At 40.4% G+C, this 26,047-nt stretch overlaps 1 protein-coding gene across 1 annotated transcript; it reads right to left on the reverse strand.

The window, feature by feature from the left end:
* Positions 1-6: 6 nt before the first annotated feature.
* si:dkeyp-19e1.3 (serine/threonine-protein kinase WNK2) lies at positions 7-24,364 on the reverse strand. The gene is made up of 14 exons (XM_023284656.3): positions 24,113-24,364; positions 10,697-10,770; positions 9,353-9,438; positions 9,100-9,139; positions 8,906-8,986; positions 8,464-8,571; positions 8,246-8,355; positions 6,522-6,570; positions 4,880-5,000; positions 4,572-4,666; positions 4,267-4,332; positions 3,961-4,060; positions 3,385-3,537; positions 7-3,256 (listed from the first exon to the last, which is right to left on the reverse strand). The coding sequence occupies exons 2-14, from the start codon at positions 10,760-10,762 to the stop codon at positions 1,833-1,835; spliced, it is 2,499 nt and encodes an 832-aa protein (XP_023140424.1). The 5' UTR covers positions 10,763-10,770; positions 24,113-24,364; the 3' UTR covers positions 7-1,832.
* Between the last annotated feature and the right edge of the window lie 1,683 nt (positions 24,365-26,047).

Here is a 26,047-nt window from a genome sequence, read left to right on the forward strand (position 1 = left end):
GTCAACCAAGGTTTGACTCTTTATAAAACTCACATAGTTGCATAAATGCACACAAGCTTTGGTCTGAGGCCTCCCTGATGTTAGCCAGATCCATAAAAGGAGTAGTGATGTACAACTAGTGGCTGGATCAGGTGATAAAATATACTCCGGTAAATCAAACATACTTGTGCGGATGCCAAGTCCTTGTGCGAGAATGTACTTCATCGTGAGTCAATGTAAAAGCCCAGACCAAAGCTTTAGCAGTAACCTGCAACTTCATTAGAAAAACGCTACTTACAGACAACTGCAAAACCTGTTTATAATGACAAATGTCAGTGCAAAAAAACAAAACGCATGTTTAGACACAATGTATAATGTCATATATAACTGAAACAACAATATGAACATATTTGCCTACAGTAGGTCCTTGTACAGTATATTATGGCTCATCTTCCATTTCTCAAGAACATTTGCTTTGAGCAATTAAGTTACACTGCAATGGCTCTAAAATATGGCTGTGAATGACTGATTCATTTGCTTTTCTCCCTGCTCTATAACAGTCTTTATCAGAGTGATACTGGATTTGTCCTCATATTCTTTAGTCTATCTTACTATGTGCACATTCATAAACAGGCATATAGCTCATATCTGTGGGCATAGCTTGTTTCTCCTGAAAGATCCTGTCACTGAATTTGTATTAAAATACAAAGACCTCCATTTAGAGACTAAATCCAGCAACTATTTTGATGATGTTCATTTTGTCATTAACTATCATAGGATAACGTTATTTATTATATCGACCATCTTTCTTTGTCGGTATAAAAAATAACGTTATCCTATAAATCCAGCAACTGTCACTGTGTAACACCTCTGACCACTAGAGGGGGCTACTCTCATTAAAAAAATGTCAATGAATTTCTTTACTGTAAAATAGTCTGTGCTGACATGTTGCATTCATTCAATCCGTATTTAGGTCTTATTTAACCTTGACACATGCATGTACATAGACACGGTACATTATTGCTGTGAAATCATACAAATAGGTATAACACTGACAGTATCTTAACAAAATAAAAACAAAAAAAGCAGCAAAATACCCACAGAGTACCCACTGCTACCTGGATGGGAAATAGCTGATCTGACCAGGCTTCATATGAAAGAAACTTGCTTCAGTATTTACACCAAGGATATATTGCACCATTCTTCACTGCTGCTGGTGGTTACAACTTTAGTAATTCTTTGTTTAAAAAAAAAAAAAAAAAAAAGTTTGTATGTGCACTGTTTTCATGCAACCTGGTTTAGTGGTCCTTTGTTGTCAAGTATTAACCTAAACATAATACAAAGAAACAGAGTTAACAGTTTCTCATTAGGATGTGTGAGCCTGCTCACAGTTCACCAGAAATTCAGTATAATTTTCGAGGCTTTGGCTGCAAAGACGATCTTACTCACAGCCTCAGAGCCCTTGTGTTAGAGTTGCTACACTCAGTGTAAGGTTAAGACACTTTGTTGGAACAAAATGAAACTAACTGGAGATGAAGCAATGGTGAAATGTGCAGCTGGTACGAGCACCTTTTTGTGTATACTTTGCATTACCATCTATCAACTTGATACCCAATGTGGTCTTGTGTTCTAAACAAGAGCAGGCAAGTTAATGCACCCACTATCCATGCAGCCAACAGTAACACAGCCAGCAGTTTTAAATACAAGTTTGACACTACCGCCCTTAAAAAGGCGCAAGAATCAAAGAAATCTGTACACATTAATGAAAAAGTCACATACACACACAAAAAAACTTTGACAAACTGAATAGCTACTGGCCTTTCTCTTCTTAACTGGCTTTGAAGAATGACGCTTCAAAATGTCACTGATTTTGGCAGCTGCTGTCCACATGGAGGCATCCTGCAAAAGTCTGGGCTGGACTGAACCAAGGGAATCCCTACAGGCGACTGTCCTGAGGACCTGGAGTGACCAGGAGGAGACCCAGTGTACAACAGTGGTGCTGGGAAGGCAGAATGGTCTCTGGGGCCCCTGGAGAAAGGCTTAGAGTAACCAGGCGACATGGCTCTGTGTGTGTCTGAACAGCTGGCAGTGGCACACTGGAAGGGAGACAGTCTGTCGGCAAAACTGGGGGGAGGAGGGGGAATGATGGAATCCTCCACCCAGCTGTCCTCTCCTTCATATTCTGGCTCCTGAGGCAAACTAGCAAGAGCACATAGTGAGGGAGGAATGGGAGATGGGGACGGAGGGATGAAGACAGGAGGTGGAGGCAGGGGGTAGAGAGTTGGGTCATAGTCTCTGTCGATGGCATATGGTGGGTTGCTTTGCATGCTGGGAGTTTCCTCAGGAGTGGAGCCCAGCAGTCTCTCCAGGTAGCGATCATCTTCATCAGCCTCAGAAAGGTTGTCGTACTGGGAGGTGTTGGAGGGCCGTCTGTCTCCCGCGGACACGGGGACGTAGAGTGAGACTGGGAACTTGGTTGGCTTTGGGGGAATTCTGGGAGAGGAGGAGGAGGCTGCTGTGAAGGCACGGTGAGGGGAGGGTTTTGGGGGAAGAGGTTTTTTCTGTGCAAGGTCAAGAGACGTGGGTGGTTTTGGGCCTGGTTTTGAAGATATCTTCATCTGAGTGACTAGTGGTGAGGCAGAACGGGGGGAAGGAGAGTACTGCTGGCTCTCTGAGGCAGGCCTTTCCTTCAGGCAGGGCGATTTCCTGTCCAGGAGCATTTGGTCATTCTGCTCAGGGTAAAAGAAAGGTGGAGGTGGAAGATCTGGAAGGTCCATGATTTCCTCCTCCATCTGCATGGTAAGAGTATCCAAAGGTGGGGGCTCATAGGGTGGAGGCCAGTCCACAGGCTCATCCTGGGTCTCTGGGTTTCTGGGGGGATTATCCCATTTCTCCCCATCATTGCTAACCACAGGGAGTGACTCCTTCACATCTCTGACCAACTCTACCTCAGCACAGGGTTTGTCTGCTTTTGGGGGTATCGGAGGTGCTCTACAAGGCCTCAGAGGAGAAGGCGTTCCTTGTGTGTGGACCACAACTGGGTCTGGTGAAGGCAAACTAGGTGTGTTTGCCCTGGAGAGGCTTTGAGAATCCTGGGTTTCAGCAGGAGAAGAGGGCTGATGTAGAGAGATGCCATCTGTTTGCTGGGACTCTGTATCAGGCTGAATGTGAGGCTGCAGATTTATTTTTACCTCCAGAGGAGAGTCAGGCTGCAATGGCATTAGAAGAACTGGTCTCTCTTGACCCAGAGGCTTTTTTGGCAGCTCCTCTGACTTGGCTAAAAAAGGAAACGGAAAACACAGATTATATAAACAAAAGGGGGAAAAAAGTACTTTGGAATGTATCAGATAAAGGAGGTAAATGTGGCTTAATATTGAAAAGGGGAATAAAAGAACACAGATCCACCTGGTGGAGGAAGGTCCAGCTTTTTACTGCGTAGCTCAGACATTGCTGCTTGCAACTGTTCGACCACCACATCATCAGGGAGGAGGAAAGAAGCTGCCAGCTGCTCCTGAAGAAACTCCCTCAGGTCCTCCAACTGAAGTTTCTGCAGGCGCTCTGATGATACAGACACAAAAGAAAAGAAAGTTAATCTAAGCAGATATATATCAGGCAATCTCTGCGACAAGGTGAGCTATAATTAAAAATTTCATTGCTAATTCAACACAGTTCTTACTTTGAGATAGCAAGAACTGGCTCGTCAAATGACTTTGTTTTACAAGAAATCAGCCAATATGCTTGAGACAATACTTGTGTATGCATCCAATGAAAAGTCAGCTTTTGATTCTTCTCCACAGCAACCGGCCACTTGTGTTATGTAAGTCATCCAGTTAGGAGGCAGCCAACCGAGGGGAAGTAATCCACGCAGTAGCACTAACTGGTATAGCAACAGCAGCCATGGCTGTATCTGGGCATGAAGATGGCTTGGCTCATGTAGCTCAGCACGGCATGAGAAGATAATGCAATTAGCCTCATACTCACTTTTGTGCAACTTGAGGGTTGTGTAAGCCATAGCACTTAGCATCTTCTCCCCCTCCAGAATGTAGATGTCCCATAAACGCAAGGTGAGGGTAAAGGGGGTCTGTTATGTAAGACACAGCAGAAAAGAGTTACTCTGACCAAAAAGTAATGACAGAACCCTAGATGTAGTTCGACATTTAAAAAGAAAGCAAACAAATGCACTGGGATACACTGATAAAAGGGGTTAGATGTAAAACAGAGGAGCTCTTAAGAGGGAACATTAATGCAGATTTATGTTCAAAAAGCTGTGGAAATCCAAATACTCACTCTTTCAATGAAGCACTGGAGAAACCATTTGGTGGTGTAAATCCCTGTTGTCATCTGCTCCTTGTCCTGTGGGAGAGGAATTAATGAGAAAACATCTCTATGGGAAGTCGCTTCTCATAATATGCTCCCAGTTATAAATCTCACTTTTCAAATGCTTCTGACTCTTGGACCAGCAGTAATACTCTTAACATGTGCTCTCTGGCAACATAAATTAAATAGAAAATGAGAAATGACCCGATTAAATCAGCTGCAGTCTGTAACCTTCTAAACTAAACCATCAGTCAAACAGATGTACTGTAACTCACCAGGTGTTTCTTCAGCTTGGGCAGCATTTTGGAGAGAATAAGCTCATGGTGAGCCTGGAATCGCTGCAACTTGGGAAATCCCGGGATGAAGAATCCTAGCACAGACAAAAAATAAATCAGCAAACCATAAATGTGGTGGCGATGGCGGAGGTGTAGAATTTACAAAAGGTGATTTCCCCCCTTTAAAGAATTGATTGAGTCACTATTTTGGTACTATATATTTTTATGCTTTTTTAATAACATTTATGATCCAGACATTAATCAGCTCTACGTTTTGCTGCCTGTCTACATTTCTTCCTCTGTCTCACCGTGCATGGAATGCTTGCTGTTGGTGAGGAGCTGGGACAGAGCCCAGAAGGCATCTTCCTCATTCAGGTACATGAGCAAGATGGCAGCGATCTGACTCATCCCCTGGCAGTAGCTCACCTCCTGGGGGAGCACACGAGAAAAAAAAAATGCTTCAGTTAAAGAGAATGGGCAAATGAGAGGGACTATTCATAATTTAATAGAGCACATACACACAGGCCATGAGATGAAGGGAGGCGAGCACCTGAATGTCTGATGTGGTCTGAAACTGTAAAAGTGCATAGTTGTACTGCACACAAGGAGGTACAGCTACGGTATTATAAACACTTAAAGCAAAGGTTGTTCAAATATTTACAGTAGCCTGACATAAATTCCCAGTAATGTCATGTCTTCAACTTGAATTACTCCACAATGATTCAATGATTTACACTAAACTAGCCCACGGCAAGCACAGACACAGAGACACTAACACAGTCAGTATTTGTCCATATTAAGGCCGATTTATCGTGCAACTACAAATTGACATTCTGAGGTATCCTTTCAAGGAAATACAATAAATAAATTACGGTTACAGTGGGGTTAAACTACACATTCTCCACATTCTTCTCCACCCTCACATAGGCGAAAAGGACAAACACAGCCCCCTCCCCTCCATCTCTGCCTTCCTTTTTCTCTCTTGGCTCTCCTACTGACCCAGTTTCTTATGAGCAGTGTGTGAGAAGAGGGGAAAAAGGAAAAAGGGAACGGCACATGCCCATTTCCTCTGGCTCAAACACCTCTACCACACAGGAATTGGCTACAGAACTCAATCAGAAAAACAGACACAGGCTGTGTTTATGTGAGAGGTGATGTACGGTGCAAAAGACTGTCTGTAGATGGTAATATTTCTACCTCTGCCAACTGGTAGCAATCTGTGCTTAAGTAGAAATTGATGCAGATGAATATAGATGTGAATGTAAAGATACAGGTTACAAATACATATGATCCATATCGCCCTTACATAGACTACTCCTGCTCAGTTGTAAAAACCAGATTTCACCCCAGAGAGAAATTCTGCAGAAAACACATTAAGACTCTCAAGTAGATGCAAAAAATACTCGTCTGTCCTCAGAATCCGCAACCAAAATTCAAACGTTAACATTAAAAATGAAAAATAAAATGGATGAAACTACAAAATGGTATGCTTGTCAATTTTCTGAAAGTTATTCTTTACTTAGAAAAATAAAAACAGCCAAAGAAGGCAGAAAACCCTCACAGTTGTGCGGGCTGGATAATGGTCTACATTTTTACGTCAAAGAATTCCTTAAACAATCGCTTTTGTTTCGGCTCCACCATTTGAAGCACCGCATGTTGTATCAAAAGGGGAATCTGGTCTAACGGTGTGAATGCTGGTGGTCTGACTGTTACACTGTGTTGCTGTACATTCAGGCTGAGCCACACTCATAAATAAAAGATCTCACCCAAGGCTCTAAACAAGAATGAGCAAAGATGGGTCTAGAGTGCTTGGCCTGGTCCTTGATGTATGAAAACTAACACACTCTACGGACTGTCAGCTCTTTTCTGAACAGTCAGTGTACACAAGACTTCTTTATATTATGTAATACTGTGTTAAGTATGCGCATACACACACACAAACTCACTTACCGTGTTATAGACAGAGTAAGCTGCTAGTACGTGAAACAGTGCCTGCTGCCTGTAGGGAACAGAGAAACCACCTTTTAAAAGGAGGATATGATTCCTCAACAACAATCAAACAAGTTCAAACAATGCCTCAGAGTATAGTGGAGTTACATAAATGAAAATTCCCTAACATAGTAGTAATTTCACAACCACCTCATCCCAAAATGACCTCCATCAATCAGCAGAAAGAGACTAAAAACAGCTGCACATATTTCTGGGGAAGCTGACAAACACTGGCTGCATCATTTCATCCTGGTAGTGTTTGTATAATTCTGTGTGTATGTCATGTGGATAGTGTTTCTCACTAAATAAGACCTCAGCTATGCAGCGTTGTCTATTGCTGCAACATTTAAGTATTGTGAACTGCATATGTGAACAGCCTCATGTGATCTGTTAGTGCTGTGGTATTGCTCAGAATTTCATTTTTATAAAACAGGTCACACTTTTACGTTTTTCTGCAAGCTGACCTCTAAAGTGGATTTTTTGATTTTTTTAAAAAAAATGATTTTCTATTTGTGAGCAGATGCTGTCATATATGAATATCAAAGACATTTTTATCACTGTTTTTTTCAAAGCATGCCACTACTCTCCAGTTTCTAGGACGGTAGGGTTGTATGCTATGTAGCTGATTACATCTGGAGCCCTAACTGTTTCAGACAGTGAACACAAGGCAGCCATTGTGTGTGTCTGTGTGTGTGTGGATGTGCAAGTGAGTGGAGCAGGGGCATTAACCAATCTAGATGTGGAGAGGATGTCTCCCCTCCAGGCCTCTATAGTAAATACATGTCTTCAAGACAGTGACAGAGACAGGAAAGGACCTTTAAATAGCTGTCAGTGTCTCGGTGTGAGTTAGACAGCTGTTGACTCGCAGGGAAGGAGTGGGTAGCCAAGCAGGATGGAGTGGTGTTTTGGTCTGTTTGGACTCAGTGGCTTTGAGTCGAAGGGGAAGTACATTACAAAGAGCAAGAGGAGAGCACTCAGTTACACACTCAGAGTTAATCTAAGACAACAGTGGTCTTCACATTGTCCTAAACCAGCGCAATAAAACACAAGGTGGTGTTTGTCTGTTGAATGTTATTAAAAGTACGTTTTATTTATGTCTGTATTTATTAGAATTATTTCTTTGTGTTGTGGCAGCGTTATTCTGTACAAGTACACTTGATGTCGGTGCACATTTCTGTATGAATGCCATTTCCTGTGGGGCTTTGTGCACTGACAGGAAGGCTAATAAAACGCTGAGAGGAGGAAACCACCACTTTGGTTTTGTGTGCATGTGTGCATGCGTGTGTGTGTGTGTGAGGCTGCTTCAAGGTTTAGGCCATAGGTCACGCCCTGCAGGAACCTCAGTGAGGGCAGACCTGAGCATGTGAGGTGACAGCAAAAACAAGAACATTGGAGAGGCCACATTGAAACAAAAAGAGGTTCTAGGCATTTGTTATGAAAGCTTACAAAACTGTGTCCCTTATTTGACCTGCTACCGGCCAGGCAGTATTATGATCCACAGGATGGTGGTATGTTTGCTTAGATAAATGCTTAAGATGGGTACAAATTATTCAGTGTTTTAAATGTGATTTTTTTTTCAGTTGGCAATCAGGAAATGAAGAAATCATTGCATTTAATCATCAGTATTGCTTGTAGGTAAAGCAAAATTCCACACAGCTTTCAGCTGGGCAAAACCAAGAACTCACTGGACTCCAAAGCGGTCCCTGAACATGATGTTGTTCCTGAAGGTTCTGTTGACATCTAAATCTATTTGCTTGATCTCTGTGGAGAAGTTGCGAGCCTGCTGCTTCATTTTCTGGAGAAAAGAAAAACGGCAATCATACTCATAAACTAGGCAACCGTCAGAAAAACACTCACAAAAATAACATTTATTGGAAGTGTCAGAATTTTTTAAAATTAGTACCTCATATTTTCCCTGGTTATCTTGTTTAATCTTCTCTACGTCCAAAAGCAAGGCCCAAGCCTGCCCTCGCAGCTGAAGAGGAATGCCTTTATATACACGCTTCACCAGCTGAAACACATGTAACAGAGAAATATGAACAAAGATTCTAAACATAAAAAGACAGTCTTTACCACAACAATCGTAAGACAAAGGCAGAGGGTCTGGCATGAACTCTGCTTTACTTTTGAAGGACAAGCTCTCATCTAATGCACTTATGTACTTGTTTTAACTGTCTAGACCAAAGCAAGGGGAGGGATAAAGGAATGCGCTGTGCTTAAAGGGGAATGGAAAACAGATTACAAATAGAAACGGAAATAACACATCCTATGGCTGAGTAGAAAAAAGGAGCAACAAGGGCTAAATTGAGACGATATGTTTGTGTCTGATGGATGCCACTCCAGACCTTTTCACTGTTCCTGTACTTGTCCCATTTCTTTGTCATCTTCAGCCATTTCTCCACTCGCTCTATCTCCTGCTGCTTTTGCTGTGTAGAGGAGAGACACACCAACATGTGGTTAACTAAATATGTGAAAAGTCATAAATACATCATATGGCAGGTCAATATCTGAACTTGCGATGCAGCAAAAAAGTCCATGCCTTTTCTTCAAGAGCACTGGGTGTTGGCAGTTCTTCCTCACTAGAGAAAAAATGCATAAATACACAATATGTGTTAAAGACACAAACCTTAAGAGGACAATCTGTGTTTAATAAGCCTATGAGACATTATCAAAATGTGAAAAATATGAGAGATGGAAAAGGAGAAAGTGGGGAGCAAACAGACACAAAATGAGGCATTTTCCAAGAATTCAAACCACTACAAGGAAGCTGTCAGAACTTTAAATTTACTTACTGCAGGAAGCCGAAGCGGTCAGTGACTTTATAAATGTTGTAGTCAGCATCCTCCCATGGGTCAATCTTGACACCCTCCTGCCTGCCCTAAAACACCCATAGAAAATACAAATTGTAAGTATTTGGACAAGAACACAGTTTTGCTCTTCAAGTTCAAGTCAGGTTTGATTCAAGAAAGGTTTTACACAGTGTAGAAAGATGTGCAAGGAAAAAGCCCTCCTTTTCACAAATAGCACACAAAGTGTAAAGGTTTAAAAGTAACTGGACAGATAGCAATTAGGTTCAACAAAATCATCATATTTAATATTTTGTGGAAGATCCTGACTGCCAAATGTCTTCGATGCTCAGACATCCCCAGATGCTTTGGGTACTTGTCATGCTCTCCTAAGCATTCACTGCTTTTTGTAAGATTTCCACTGGCAGCCATAAATGCCGAACCCATAACAGAACCAGAACCACGTCTAACACGTCATGAGATTGCATGCTTTCAACCATGAGTTGTTCTGTTTTTCACCTCTCTTTCTGGTTTCATTTTTGCAACCTGGCCTTTTGTTTATGAGGCTCACCAGGGGTCTACATTTTGTAATAAATCTTTCGTAAACGGACATGTAGTCTTCTCATGATCGCTTTCAAGGAAACATGCAAGCCTGCATCCTGTGCAGACATTTTCAGTTTTACTTCAAGATTATACCCGAGTGGTGACAAATTAGCTATCTTTGAAAACTATCTGAAATAATTTTGCTTCACTGAGCCTCCTAATCTTCTTGGCATGGTCACTTCTTTATTCCTACTCAATCTAAATGGATACTCTCAATCAACTCTGAGCCACATGGGAGCTCTTTCTGGCATGCTCTGACACCGAGGAAACACACAACAATTAGTAACCAAGCATCTAATTACTTAGGAACCCTTGAAATGAGGGCACTGTGTGTTATAAGGGCTACATCTTCCACACTGTTCTTTCAGTCAAGTATCCTTCACTTATTTCCAATTCAACAAGAGACTATCAAATCCCCTGTTGTGGTGTCTTGTGTACACATTACCCGCCCTTCTTACAGAAAACATTGTGTTGCAAATGATGTTGATTTTACTTTTTAGGTTGAATTGTCTTCATAAATACGACATGTAACGTGGGAGTGGTGCAAATCTGTCTCAACTCAAGCTAGGCAGTGCAGGAAAATGCTTATCAGTGTAGTTTCCTCCAAATGAATCGTGACAGTTTATAAGCTACAAAGCCTCAAATGCACTATGTGTTCATTATAAATCACCTAAGCATGACTGCAAATTGGTCATCAGAGAGGCCGTCATTACCATTAAGTGATGGTATTTCTGTGTATATACTTGCCTTGTCATATCTAGAGATGATTTCAGCCCGTTCCTCTGCTATGAGTGTGTCTATATCCTTCTTCATGTCCAAATCTAAAAGGAAGCAGATAAAACTGCCATCAGTGAACATCATGAGTGCCATGGTGTACAGTGATAACACATTATAGCTCAGAGATATATTACTGGCTGTTTGTGTGAGTGTGGTGTACAGACAAGGTAATATAGACGGATGATTATGTTTTGATTTGTAGGCACAACATTTAGCTTGAAGGTAAAATTTCACTCAAAACAGGAGTGAATCAGCTGTTGCTTGCCTTTATGAAGAGACTGGATTCTGATTGGAAATTTTCTGACTTAACCTATTCCTGTAAGTTAGCTCAATGTATAAGAACAACATACACTACCAGTCAAAAGTTTGGACACACCTTCTCATTCAGTGCTTTTTATTTATTTGTATTATTTTCTACATTGTAGATTAATACTGAAAATTAACACTTTTTTGTTTACAACATAAGTCCATATGTAATCTTTTATAGCTTTGATGTCTTCAGTATTAAACTACAATGTAGAAAATAATTAAATGAAAACCATTGAATGAGAAGGTATGTCCAGACTTTTGACTGGTAGTGTATTATCTGGTTGATCTAAGGTAAGAGCGCAGGTGAAACACAGAACGATACAAAGATCTTAGGAGTTAAGTGTGTAGCTCACGAACAGCTCAGCAGTGTGGATTTATGTCTGACATTGGGACTCAACCACAAAGATGGTCATATGACTACTTAAGGCTACGGATAGGTTTGTTTGAAAAATGTCTGCCATATTAACACAAGGTATTTTCAGGCCACAGAATAGCACCATCTGACTTTGTGAAACCAAAGTCAACCTCAAAAGAGGAAAAAAAAAACAGAAACAACATGACAGACAGCTTATTTCGATATGCCTCATCATCAAATCAATAACATTAATAACTTGCTGATTTATTTATTCATCACCCAAAGCCAAAAGAAACAGTAAAAATCAAAAAAAAAAAACATACCGATTTAACACATCATCATTCAACGATCATTCAGTTATGTTCCCTAGCATGTGGTTGAGATCACGTTTTGTTCTTTTAAAATAAACACTGCATGCTGAAGACTACAAGGAGCTAGAGTGCAAACACACAAGCTACAGGACCATCAGCAACTTCCTGCTGAAAATTATTTAGTTATTGTTAGAACAGTCACATGACCCTAAAGTGCATTATATGTGTTACCAGGGACTGTATAATACATTGTATACACACACAAAGATGCTAACGTTGTATCACTTGGGTCACAAGCAACAGCAGATACCATTTTTCAGACTGTTTAGAATCTGATGGTTAATGGCTGCTTGCACAATGCCTTTTCTACATTTGTTTGAATTTCAGGTTGCAAATCCAAAAATTGGTCTGACAAAGGCAGCTCAGGTCACTGCAAGTGGGTCAGAGCAGTTTAGATTCAATCTCTAAACCTCTCACAATACTAAATCTGTGCAATGAAACGTTTCCAAGCAAACTTTCAGCCCCTTTTTCCTGCTGTGACTTTAGGGGTGCACAAGTACTGTGTAAAACAGTTAAACAATCCCCTTATGTGTCTCCAGACTCAGATAAATATATTACTTTGGAATGACATTGATTCATAATTAGTTGTAGGTTAGAATCACTGGCCAGAGTACCTAAAAAACAAGACAGCATGTATATACTCATCTAAATTAATCCAGAGTATTTGAGGGTTATTTGCCAGTAGCCGGCCACATATGAAGTGTAATACAGGCTGGCAGTCATAGAGGCTTATGTTTCTAGCATGTACGAGTAAATGCATGTGGTTATTCTTGTCTCCATCTGCGTGCATACACAACTGCACTGGAACAAACTTAAATTACTTGGATACTCTAAAGTGATTAACTGGCCTGAGCACAAGAGGAAAGAAGAGGACAGAGCCCCTAAATGAAACCAAAATTGCAGGAGCCCCAGGACCACCTTCCTCCCTTTTTCTCATAGTATAACCCTGACTTGACTCTGGTCTGACCCTCTAGCCTTCGCTGGCCTGATGTGTTCTGGTAGCGTGGCTTGGCAGTTTAGCAGTTGTCAGGGTTGAATAATCCTCTGAGAGAGAACAGCCTTTTCTGCTCATCTTGCCAGATCAGCATTTCAGAGATATGTTTGAATGTGAAGAATGTAGAAGCTCCGCCTAGTTCGCACAGTGGATGTAAGGAGATAAAAGAAACAGAAGCCAAACCTCAGGCAGTCTCACCCTTTTGAATGTAATGTAGGAAATAAAAAATAAACTAAAAAAAAAAAAAAAAAAAAAAAGGAATCAGGGTCAAGAACCACCTGCTACTATTAGGTGTTTATTGTGAGCAACAGGTTAGACAACTACACACCTTTGTTATTCTGCAACCGTAAATGTTGTCACGTTACAGGTATTGAAAGTAGGCAAATAAAAGTAAACTTTGCACAGACAGAGAAATGAAAAAGAGCTATGTTAGTGCACTTTAACAGACATTTACATAATTCTGATTTTAGAATGAGCTACAGCATTTCAACTAAAAATCATTTTAAATTGCGACAGTCTAAGATGAGCAAGATTCACTTCAGAACCGCTTTCTCAAGTTCTATTATTTGTGTTGTAAGGTCACACATTAGGAAAGCGCTACAAGCACGCTCACTGCAACAAATGTGGTGCACTGAGGAACACTTTTACTGATGTATGACAGCATGTGTAGCCAGCTGAGGCCTCAGGCAGTATGTATGACTGGAATGCCTACAACAGGTGTGAGGACACCTGTCACTTCACACATACACGCTTTAACTTTTTCCAACGTATCTTTACGCTGTACGCTGAGTCAGAGGCATTTTGATTTTCCTAACATAACTAACATGCTTTCGATGGTAAAACTGTTGGCACACTGACAGATAAGTTAAGGGAGTACGCTGATTGTTTCTGGGTATCTGCTTGTGTAATACGTCTTCTCACATATTTCTAAACACATTTTAAAAAACACAAAACTCCCAGCAGTATCCAGAACTGGTGGTACACATAGCTGGAACATAATTAGTAGGCATGGTTCATTTTACTTATGCCTCTCCTACTTTTGCCTAAATCACTGATGATGTTTTCCACAGCATCTATTCTTCACTATCAAAACAGCAGTCTCTTTTCCTAACAGGTGGTCAGTGAAACCAGACCACAGGACAAATGGACTCTGCTGTTCTATGGCTTTCTTTTTACAATTTCCCTTTTCCACATCCATCACAGGTCAGGCTATTTCAGGGTTTTTGGAGGCATCAGCATATTTTTCTGAGCAGCTGAATAAGCTGTCTATGAGGCTGTGCCATTAACCTGGCTCTAACCTTGTCTATGACCAGGAAAACTTGCTTGCACAGCCAAAATTTTAAAGATGAAAATGAAAATGTGTGATGGAGAAATTAATGCAAGGCTGGGATTTCTAATTGTCTGCATGTTGCCCTATGGTCCCTCTCCAGGGGTGTAAATAATTGAAATTATAGCTCATCTGTAACAACTTTTTACATCAGAGTTTATGTAAAAAGTTGTGGGTGAACAACATGCACTGTGTACTAGATGCATTAGATCTAGTTTGCATTTTAGGTGTTAATTAATGTATATATCAAAAATTAAAACTCCTCCTCTGGGTGGACACAGATGACAATATGATCAAACACAGTTGCAATTATATAAAATATGTCATTATAGCAGTGACTGTAACTGTTGACAAATGTTACACATTAATAAACACTACAGTGTTCCTAGATCACACCAAGTCCTTGTTAATGCAGGTGCTCGTTAACATTAAATACTCTCTTTCTACCCTGTCCTGACTACATTTTTAATTTAATGGATTAATCATTTTGCCAAGTCAGGCCCATGACCACAAATGATCAAGAATTGTTTCCAAGTAAAACATGATTCACTTGAAGGTTCATCATGGAATAAAACTGGATGTTTTTCAATCAACTTGCTTATGGGAAATTATGAGCTGTTTACTAGACTTAAAAAAAAGGTCTGCTCTGCTTCATCTTTAGGTTCCAGATGCTTACTTCCTGTGTTGAGTCTCCAGACTGCTGATAGTATTGTGTTGGGGTCAGGAAGAAAAGGAAACCAGTGACCGCCACTCCTTCAACAACAGGTTCAATGAGAACTGAAGAAAGACTGTGACAACAAAATGGGTCTTCCTCCAACCCTTTTACTGAAAAGGCCTTCAAATCACCCAGATTTGGTATTTGTAGTCAGCAAGAAAGATGTGAGTAAAACCAAAGGGTGGGCAGCTCACATTAATACTGCTAGTGTTTTGCATGTGACTCACAAGCAAAATACCAGTAGAAAACAGCTGAAGCCATCCTCACTGGATGGTTCTCGTGGTTGGTTCAAAGGAATTTCCTTCAAACAGCTCTTTTTAAGTGGTAACTGTAAAGGTGGCTAGCTGTGGTGGGGATCAGGGTGTCAAACAGATGGGAGCTGGAGGGAAGAAATGAGTAAGCAGCCGAGAAGGTCACTGAGTGGGAGAGAGCTCACACATACAGTATAATAACACCTGTGCGAGTGTATAGTTTGTAGGAGAGTAGGTTGTAAGATTATATGGGAAACAAAAGAAGCTAATTAAGGTTTAAAATATTTACATCTTTAAAAAAAGAAACAAAAGGACCAGTGTAGATAGTTAACAGACTGAGGGGCAGAATATCAGATAATTAAAGACACAGAAGGTGCAATGCAAACAGCCTTCCTGTAAAGCAAAATTTTGACAACTGGTTGCTGACAGAGTAGAAGACATGGAGCTTAGGTGACATCATTTCCTGTTATGACATAGAGCTCTAAATCGAGCGTGCGTATATAAGCTCTCAGTGCACTGTTGTCACCGCAAACAGCTTGCGAGGCATTCTGAATCACATTCAGCTAATTACATGGTTTTTACCAGAGATGCAGCAGTCAAAACTTCCTTTCTTGATTTATCATCGGAATGTCCTATCTCCAAATGCGGTGCTTCTTGGTGCACTGTTCAGGCCGGTTACAACTAACATCATCTAAGATTTTATGGATAAAACCATAAATAGTCAGGCAAAATTGTTAGGACAAGTGATGCTAGTGCAGAGGAAATTTTTATAGAAGGTCTCAGCATGGGCACCCGAAAGGCCATTTCTTCCTGTCTTGAGGCCTAGTCAGCCAACTGACTATCATGGGATAATCATGGGAACCAAATTTGCTTGATTATGCAAAAACAAATGGAATACAATGCTTCCATCACACAGTTGGCTGTGCAAAAAAGCCTCACAAAAACAAGCAAAAAATATAAATAAGATTTACTTTTTCTTGTTTTGAGTATTTTTTGCTATTTTTCCTTGACCTATGATCATCTCTGTTTTGACTTATAATCAGTCTTAATCTGAGTCCCATCCGATTTAAGGCAGAGGATTATACAAGGGCAAAGTAAGAATGAAAGCCCAGGATTAGAAGGAGTCTGGCAATATTCACTGCAGGGCCCTGGAAACTCTGAGTGCAAGCATCTGACTGTTGTTTGAAAATGTATGGTAAGGTGTGTATTCACTGTGACTATTTGTGAACTGACATCTTGAGCTGAAACCTCAAGTGAAACTTCCTCAGGGCGTGGAAAGTTTACAATAGCTGAAATTACTGAGCTGGAGACGTAATCCTGTTTCACGTATAAATTGTGGTCATTGTGGTGGTTTACTAACACAAAATTAAAAGGATAATACAAATGCTGCACCAAAATCCCAAGGAACAGACTTATTGATTAATGAGATCTGATCAGATCTTTAATTCAACATCTTAAATGTGGCTGGCACTCAAAACGCTGACCACAACTGCTGCTGGCATGACAAAGCAGAACACGCCAGATGTTTAGTTCCTTTTACCACTGGATGATTAGTCAATGATGGGTGGTCAGCCAAAGGACACTCTGGCTCTGAGATCAGACAAGCTCACGCCATGTCATTGAACCTGGTTAACCTCAGAGAGCATACTCCCATACCATGTCTCTCTTATCATCTCTACTTCATTATCAGTATGTAACATAAACCATCATCTGCCCTGCACAGGCTTATGTTACCTTACATTTGGGTCAAAAGTTATTAAGCATCAAGTGCCAAAGACAGCTAAACTCAGTTTTGATGAAGCACAACTAAGACGATCTCAAAACCCCAGCCTTTGTATTTCACTCTAGAACACCTAAATCTAAACTTGTCAGTCTTGAAGATATAACATCTAATGTTACATCAAGGGGCCTTTCATTAGTGTCATATTCTGTCTCCAGTATCCCTAAATCCTATGACATTGACGTTTCTTTTTAAGATACCATCACACAAATAAAATGCACAACCTTTGAAACCACAATGCCCTTAAATATTAACCAACGATGGTAGTCATGGCAGCAATTACATTAATCATTACTAGAGCAATTTACATTTAAAGAATGTCGTGTAATGCACTGTATGTTATTATCCCTGTCATTACATCAGTTTAATGTTGTAGGTCCATGGTGGTTGTGGAGAACAAGCATATCATCCCAGTTCAGAAAAAAAGGAGGCTAACAAGCAACCACATGGCTTCAATTTCCACATGAAGAGGTCTCAAATCCCAGATGGCTTCAGAGCTCCAGTTCCGTAATGGGTGTCAGACACACAGTGTGTGCATGCAAGTGTGCACGTTTCCAAAGGAAGCATAAAAATACAAGCAAAGAAAGCATAAAAAGAGAGATAAGGGCCAGAAGGAGGTGTTTTTTATTCTATTTTCAGCAGGGTAAAAATAAGGCAGGTAATGATACAGCGGCTTCTGCTCCAGGTTCACAGACTACCATCAACTACACACTTAACAGATCTTTTATTCATTTCCTCTCAACATATAGCTGTTCTGGCAGTTTAAAAAGACATATAATTAAAGAGGAGCCCCTCAGAGACCAGAAATCACTCCGTCACCCCACAGAAAATCTAAGTGAGCTGGTACAAAATGTTTAACAGCTGTCCCTTGATTTAAAGGAAGGTATGGAGTCTAGATAAAAGTTAAGAGATACAGTAAAGCTGTTCAAGTCTGAAAATTGTACACTCAAGATTCTAGTTGAAATGAGGCAATGTTTCAGTAAAAGTGTATCATAACTGGCACACAAATGCATTTTACTACTAAGTCATATCTTCTTTGCAATCTTTAAACATGCTGCACCTAATGGCCAGTAACTACATACACACTGATGATGTGTGCATGTAAAAAAAAATCAAGACACTTCCATACCATCTGAATCATTCAGACATAATAAAGGATGGAAATGCCCCCATGCTATCAAACATGTTTTGCAGGTGTGTGTGCATGGACAATGGCCAATTGTTTATCCTTACTCCAGCGGTTCTTCTCAGGGCTTGCTATTCGTGGCTATTGAGTCACAGCAAAGCCGGACAAACTGTGTATCAACTTAATCTTCTTTTGACTGAACTGGGGCAAACACTGACACCATATAAACTAGAGAATCTATGTAAAAACTGAGGAGATGAGCAATACCACCGTAGGCCAGTAAGAGAAAATGGAACTGCCTTGATTGCCAGTGCTCATGAAAAGAGTTTGTCTTCCTCACTGTCTGGGCCATTTTTCTTCTGTCTACCTGTTTATTTTAAAAGTCTGCAGTTTTTAGGCATAAAAAATAGCAGCAACACATGGATTGTGTGGCCCAAGGGAAATACATCCAGAACACAGAGACTAGGGAAAAGCACAAGGCTTGGAATAGCTTGTTATCCCCAAGGGGTCTTTCTGTCCTGCCGCACTGCCCCTCTGCCTTATTGTTTTTTTCCCTAAAGTTAGGCCACAGAACATAGACTCACCAACAACACTTACCATCCCACACTACCTACCCCTGTCCCCATCTTGACAAAGGAAACAACAACATGGAATTAGAGGAAGGGGGTTCACCTCACCCTGCATCTGACCCAGCCTGAGAACAGTCTCTGGTCATTGCTGCTGCCTTGGAGGAGGTGGAGGGGTGTCTAATTATAACAATGACCACACTAAGTTATAGATGCTTGAGTAGCTGGCCTGTCAGAGAGGCCTTATTTCCCAGAGTGGCAGCACTTTTTCGAGGGGTGGTATGAGGAGGACAGGAATGTCAAGGGAACAGTATTCATAAACACAAAACCATGAGATCCTGCTGAGAAAGCCACATTCGCATAAATGGATCCTCTTCCTGGCAAGGATTCAGTCATAATACAAGCACTGAAGCTGGAGGAAAACTTCATGCAGAGTTAAAATAACTACTGTTACTACATTATAAAAGTTTTGTAAGCTGAAATATGAAGTTTGACAATTAATATTGCAGTTAAGAAATGCAAAGAAATAAGCAGCATTTAGGGAAGTTGCAACATCATGCTGACAGTCGTGCTATTTTTAATTCCCATCTTGTATCTAACCATTTACAAAAATATCCTGCTAAATTCTCAGTTTTCTGCATAACAAACCTCTTCCACAGCAAAATGTCATCAGCGAGCTCACCACATAAGATCTGACACAGCTTCCACTCTTAGTATACCACAACAATGCCCCCACCACACAGCAGTGCAGCACTACAGATTAAATAATTCAAGAAGTTGAACACATATAATGATAATGACGAAAGACCAACCATGGCTAAAGTCAGCTGGTCACAAGGCAAAGAATAAGCAGAAATTATGCTAGGTTCACTGATGCACACTCCACTGGTGATTTGGTCGTTTTTCATGTTCAACTTCTGTTTACAAGGACAGAAACACAGGATTATGGTACATGGAAGAGCAGCCGTCTTACACTGGAGGGAAACTGTAACTTCACCACGGTTCAGTGACAGAAGGAGGTTAAGTATTTGAAGCAAAAACAAATTCAAAGTGGCATCTAAAAAATACACAAACAAGACACAATCATAAAGGGGAAATTCCAAGATAGCCCAATTTAGCCTTTGCCCAAATACCAAAAAAACTAACTGTTCAGCTATTATCCCATGGGGCCATCTCTCATGTTCTCAGTGGTGATGGCAGTGTTCGGCCTGAGTGACAATTTAGAATCACAATAGTAGTGCAACCTCAGTTTCACTAATGCTTGAGCGTGGGACATAAATTTGGGTAATTTATAGACAAACTACCTCGAACTAGTCACATGTCTGGCACAGGCTCCCACTACCGAATGCAATAAAATAACACAGTGAATAATGACTGTCATTTTTTGTTGCAAGTAAAGCTGTAATGAATAGTTATTTTTATTTTTAACTAATCTGTCATCTTAGCAATTAATCAATTGATCATTTAGTCAATGAAATGCGCAGAAAAAAAGCGAAACAATTTGCCTGATTCCAATATCACATCTATAAAATATGCCTTTTAGTCCAACCAATAGTTTAAACCTAACTCAAAATTCCTGAAAAAATAGTTCTCATTTGATTGATTATATTGTAAATAATACTATACCATGCTATGACATGAGACTAGATACAGTGTAACTTATGTAAAAAACCCTTGCAACATTGTGATGACAGAACTGCATGACAGTAAAGCTGCAGGGCTTTGTTTGTTTGTTTGTTTGGGTTTTTATCTAATCAGATTGTTCTAGCATTAAAATGCAAAAATGTGTCAACTAATGTCACCATAATGATCCTAATGACAATTACGCTTTGTCCTGTGTATGAATATCTCAGAATAAGATACTTATAATCATTATCATCATCATGGCAATGTGAGTATCTAAGTATTATATAAGATATCTCATGAATTATGGTCCTAAGTTCATATCCACTGGAATGCTTTGGCTTTTTTGTGTAGTTTTTGTTCTCTTCAGGGCTGCCAAGATTTCACACTTGTGGGTTTGGTGAATGGGGAACTCAAAATAGCACGTAGGTGTGAGTGTGTCTATACTATGGACGTGCAAAAGACAGATGATCTGTGCAGGGTGCATCAGCCTATCGCTCAATGTGTAGTGACACAAGCTCCAGGACCCAGTCACCCTGAATAAAATAGGAGGGGGATACTACAGGCTACATTTCTAGGACATCTGAAAAGAAAACACTGAAACTGAAGAGACATTTCATGAGTCACACAGCAGGGCTACAGCCTTTCTGTTTTTGTTTCATGGTTGGCAAAAGGCTTCACTATTTGGTGCATTTTGTGACACTGGTACGTTTGTAGGACTTCTATCATAAAGCCGCCATTGAGGGAGACAAAAAGGCTATTGTTGCTTCTCTCCACTGAAATAATATTATCACAACAGAATACAATGAATGCTGCCGATTGAAGAGTTATTAGAAAATTATAAATAGACATTAAATGCAATCTAAGAGTGGGACATAAAGATTAAGTTAATGTATTATTTGAGTTACACTACGACCAGAATAAATGACCACCAACAAATTTTTCATCAATTGTGCTAACTAAACTATATATTATGATAGAATTTACAACACTGTTGCAAAGCTGGCATCCAGAAAAGAATTAAGCATTTTAATGTCTTAAAGTCCGAATTTGCAGTAGGAATTTTAGAGTAGACTTCATCACCAACTTTTGAGAGTTCTATAAAAGGTTAATGCTGCTGACTGAGACCCATTCACAGAAACAAAATAATGGCTCACATGCTCTGCATTACACATGGCTGACATCCTGTTGGCATCAGAGAGGGTAGTCTGACTATTGTCGGAGAAGTTTTATTCATGCTCATTTCTTGTAGTCAAACTACATAGTTGGATTCCAGATTACAGTTAAGGCTTTAAACAGGCTTGGAGATAAAGGACTTATACATTAAGAAGAATGGAAATGAAGTTACATTGGCTCATTTGGACCTAATCTCTCTAGGCATTATCTTTTTTCTTAATTTCTGAAAGCCTCCAAGCTTGAACAGACATTGGAAATCAAACCAGTTGACAATGAAAAGCAGACAGAGTGACACAGAAATGGTGAGATATGGATGAGATTCCCACATGCTACAGTAATCACCACATAAAAAGTGTAGCAACGAAACTGTCATCTTTCTGAGGTGAAACTTCCTCATCAAACTCAAAGCGGTGTGTCAACTTTAGGCTGAGCATAGCAACAATACAAACAACACAAAACTCTCCAAGTCTAGCTCTGCTATGGGCTTGTGAATGTGTGCGCACACCAAAGCAAAAAAGAACTCATTGTCCTCATTGTTTGTCAAACTCCTAAAAATAATAATAATAAACTTTTCTTCTATGGTAATGTTCAAAACAAGAGTAACAAGGTACTCAAATGCATTGAAAGGAACAGAACACAATAAAATATTAACATGACAATAATAAAATATCAGAAAATATATAAAGTAGTATACAAACGGATATCTGTAAAGATGGGTTGTGAAAAGCTCTTTGAACTAAGTTGTTCTGACAGTAAGAGAAAGTTTGTTCCAGAGGTCCCTCTTTATTTCAGGCCTGAACTGTAGAACTTTAACAGCAGATGATTGTTTGATCTAAGGGGTCTACGTGCAGAATAATAAGTTAAAGGTTCTGGAGCCAGGCATTTTTTTTAAAAGAGATGAATAAAATCTTAAATTGAACTTTATAACAAATGGAGAGCCAGGGTATTTTAGCCAGCACTTGAGAATCGACTGTAAACGAGCAGTTACTGCATTGTTAAGCCAAGCGAACAGTGAGTTGCAGTAGTCCAGGTGGGAGAAAATGAGGGCGTGAATAAGGTCTACAACAACGTTTTTGGAGAGCATTAGGTGGATATTGGCAGTACTTCTGTAGAATGCAGGATGGAAATAGAGCATTGATGTGTTGGTATAAATTGAAGTTGTGATCAAAAACAATATCCCAGTTTCTGACTGAGTGCCTCATGTTCATTGTTAGTGGTCCAAGGTGGAGAGTGATGCTGTTATGGCTGCACCCAAGTTGTAGTAAATTAGAATCCATCAAGTCTTTAACTGTAGTAATGCGAGCCAGAAGACAGTCTTGTGAGGAAATTATTAGATCGTGTGTATCAATAAATACACAACTGTATACACTAAACACACTAATTCACAGATACATATCTCCTTCAGCTCCTTATTCCTTCACAATGTTGTGCACCAATTAATAACAGCATGCATTTAAAATGAGGATAAACGTTAGAAGTTATGTGCACTCGCCATTAGCGACATGCACATCTGTTACATTACACTGACAAACAAAACCATAATTGGGGGGGGGGGGGTGACAGTAAAACAAAGGCTACCAGACATCTGCCAGAGGATGAGAGCTCGATCCTGCTGGAGATCTTTCACTCAGACTGTCTGTAACCTCCCCCATCCCACATATGAACCAGCGAGACGCACAGTTAACCTTCCAGAGGGGACCACGCTTGGCATGACATGACATACAGACCAGTTACTGGCCTACTTCTGGATGTTGAAGTGTCTGCTGTCTGTGCAGTGGCAATGTGGGGTAAAAATCCTGGTTGTCTCCACTGACAAGAATCACGTTTCCTTTGAGAATGCCATCCATGAGTGTGATTTGACAACTTGTTTAAGAATACATCCTAATGAACAGCTGAGCCATTCCTCCACACCTGTACAATATACAGTATCAGTGGATATGTACAGTACTTTTTGCACCAACAACAGCATTCTCTGCTTTTTGCACTGTATCATCATGTAGCAATTATTATTTTGCACAACTGTGTTTATATATTCCTTTCTAGCTGGTAAATATCTGTGTATATTGTGTTATATTTATTTTTATTACTACTATTTTTTCCCTGCTCTTTTTTCTATAGGTTCTTTTATTATTCTCTTTCCATATTCCTAGGGTGACACCAACTGCCGAAACCAAATTCCTTGTATGTTGTGTACATACTTGGCCATTAAAGGTGATTCTGATAAAATGCGGAAGATAAGTCTGTCAAGAAACAAAGAGAAATGGCTTCATATGCAGACCTTTATAAAGGGGGGAAACGCAAACAGATACTGTTTGCTGGAGTGGATAACCCGATAATTGAGTGTAGAGACTCGTGGTCCATCATAAACACATTTCTCTCCATCCTGGCCAAGTCAACATGTCATTTAACTGCTGGAAAGCCCGTGTTGAGTGAGTGATGCAGGATGAGAAATTCCCCAAGAGAAGCGCACATTCACTGTCCGACCACAGACTGTTTGTTAACGCTGACCATCTACTCTTACAGTAAACTGTTTCTCTTCTACGGAGTAAGGACTAGCTTAACGTTCATCTCTATTATTCACAACGAAGCAACCCGTACACGTGCGTGTAGTCGCTAGAACCGGTGGGAATTGCTTCCTTTATGGGTCTGTAGTGAATTGGGCAAGTTGTAAAAAACAAACAAAACACACACACACATGCCAAAGGACCAAATTAAAACGTCTTTTTTGACCACCCACACACCAGCGTCTCATTCCAAAAACTAGCTAGCAAACGGTCGCTGCCTGCTGCTTACCTTTTGGAGAGCTTCTTCTGCCGCGCTGTACCTACAAGTAGAACCCAAATCCACTATTCTCATTATTCTCTCCCTCGCTGTCAACGGGGAGCTTCTTTTTCACGCTGCCACCGTGATGAAGGCTTGTCGTTGCCCTCCCCGGCTGGCTGTCGACGAAAAGAATCTACCGCTGCTGGTCAAACGGAGTCGCCCCCTGCCCAGCTACACATGCCGCCTGCCGCCGCGAGCCTCAACAAACTGGAGCGCGAGCCGCAGCTGTTAACTGACAGGGCGACGCACGCACGCGCACGGGCAACGGCGGAAGGCGTGCCTCGACCGAAAGTTTCAACCGACGGTGTGTGCAGGAACTGAGCTAAAAAAAACACGGTAGTTTGTCGTATTTAATGAAATTAATGCAGAAAGCGAGTTAGCGCTCTTTCCGTCTTACTTTGTGTGGAAGTTTGATAGCAGGAACCGCGTTACAGACGTTACAGCCGAGGGACGGTAAGCTAGCCAGCCGTTATTGCAACATTAGCTTCAAGTAGCATTCATGCTAATCACGCATTTAATACCACCTAAAAAAGTTTTATACTAATGGAAAATACACAGTTGGAAGAAAACGAATCCGGTGCAAACACTCTTCCCCAAAACAAGTAATCTTGCGCCCTCTGTTGGGTAAACATTAGACATGCAGCCATGTGAAAAAGTTAAGTTAGATAGATAGATAGATAGATAGATAGATAGATAGATAGATAGATAGATAGATAGATAGATAGATAGATACTTTATTTGGCCCGAGGAAAATTCAAGTTTTCAGCAGCTTACATATAACAACAGAAATAACGAACAGACAAAACAGGCAGGTTAGTAACATTAACATTAAAGGTTAGTACATACTCTGAAAAACTTGCTGCACAATGCTATAAAAACTTATTTTTAATTAATTTTAAAATCTATAGAATTATTATATGTATTAAAGGTCAATATACAGTATTTACACCTTTCAATGCACAGTGATTTAAAGTGATTTTGACAGGCAGTATGAAAACAGTTGTCATAAACTACAGCCGGTGCATGACATTCCACAATCCCATTGAATAAGTCCTAATGTGATTATGACTGAGACCCCCCTGACCAGTCAGTGATGACTTGTACAGTCTGATGGGGTACAAAAGAGTTCTTAAGCGTGTTTGTGGAGCAGGTCAGAGACGGCAACCTGGAGCTGAACACACTCCTCTGCCTGATCACAGTGCTGTGCAGAGGATGCTGGGTGTTGTCTGGGATGGAGATATTCTTCTCCAGGGTCCTTCTCTCTGCTGCTGACCAGAGACTCCAGTTCTGTTGCCACGACTGAGCCAGCTCTCCTCACCAGCCTGTCCAGTCGTGCAGCGTCCCTCTTTTTAATGCTCCCTCCCCAACAAACTACAGCATAAAATAGAACGCTGGCCATGACAGACTGGTAAAACATCAGCAGCAGTTTCTTGCAGATGCTGAAAGACCCCAGTCTCCTCAGGAAGTACAGATGACTCTGTCCTTTCCTGTAGAAGTACATTATATTCTCTGTGAAACAGTGCTGAAAGGTGATATATTCAGAGTAATTATATATCAAATTGACATTATGTATTCTCAAAATTTATCAATTACACCTTGAAAATTGAAACAAATGCAGCAAAGTGGAAAACGGTCTGGGTACTATGGTATTCAAATACAAAAAAAAATTTAAATAAAAGGGAAAACATCAATTTTTGTTATTGGTTAATAATAGAAAGACCATGGGCATTGGGGAAACAGGAAAATGGGCCCATTTGGTCTTTTTTGTTTTTGTTTTTGGTATTTGACAGGAAGACAGATTATACTTAAGTTCCCAGAACAAAAGGCTAAGTACTACACAGCTACATTCAGGGGTTGCAAACATGGGGCACCAATGACTACTGGTGACAAGTGAAACATGTTTTA

This window comes from Amphiprion ocellaris, chromosome 3 (assembly GCF_022539595.1).
Source record: "Amphiprion ocellaris isolate individual 3 ecotype Okinawa chromosome 3, ASM2253959v1, whole genome shotgun sequence".
Lineage (NCBI taxonomy): Eukaryota > Metazoa > Chordata > Actinopteri > Pomacentridae > Amphiprion > Amphiprion ocellaris.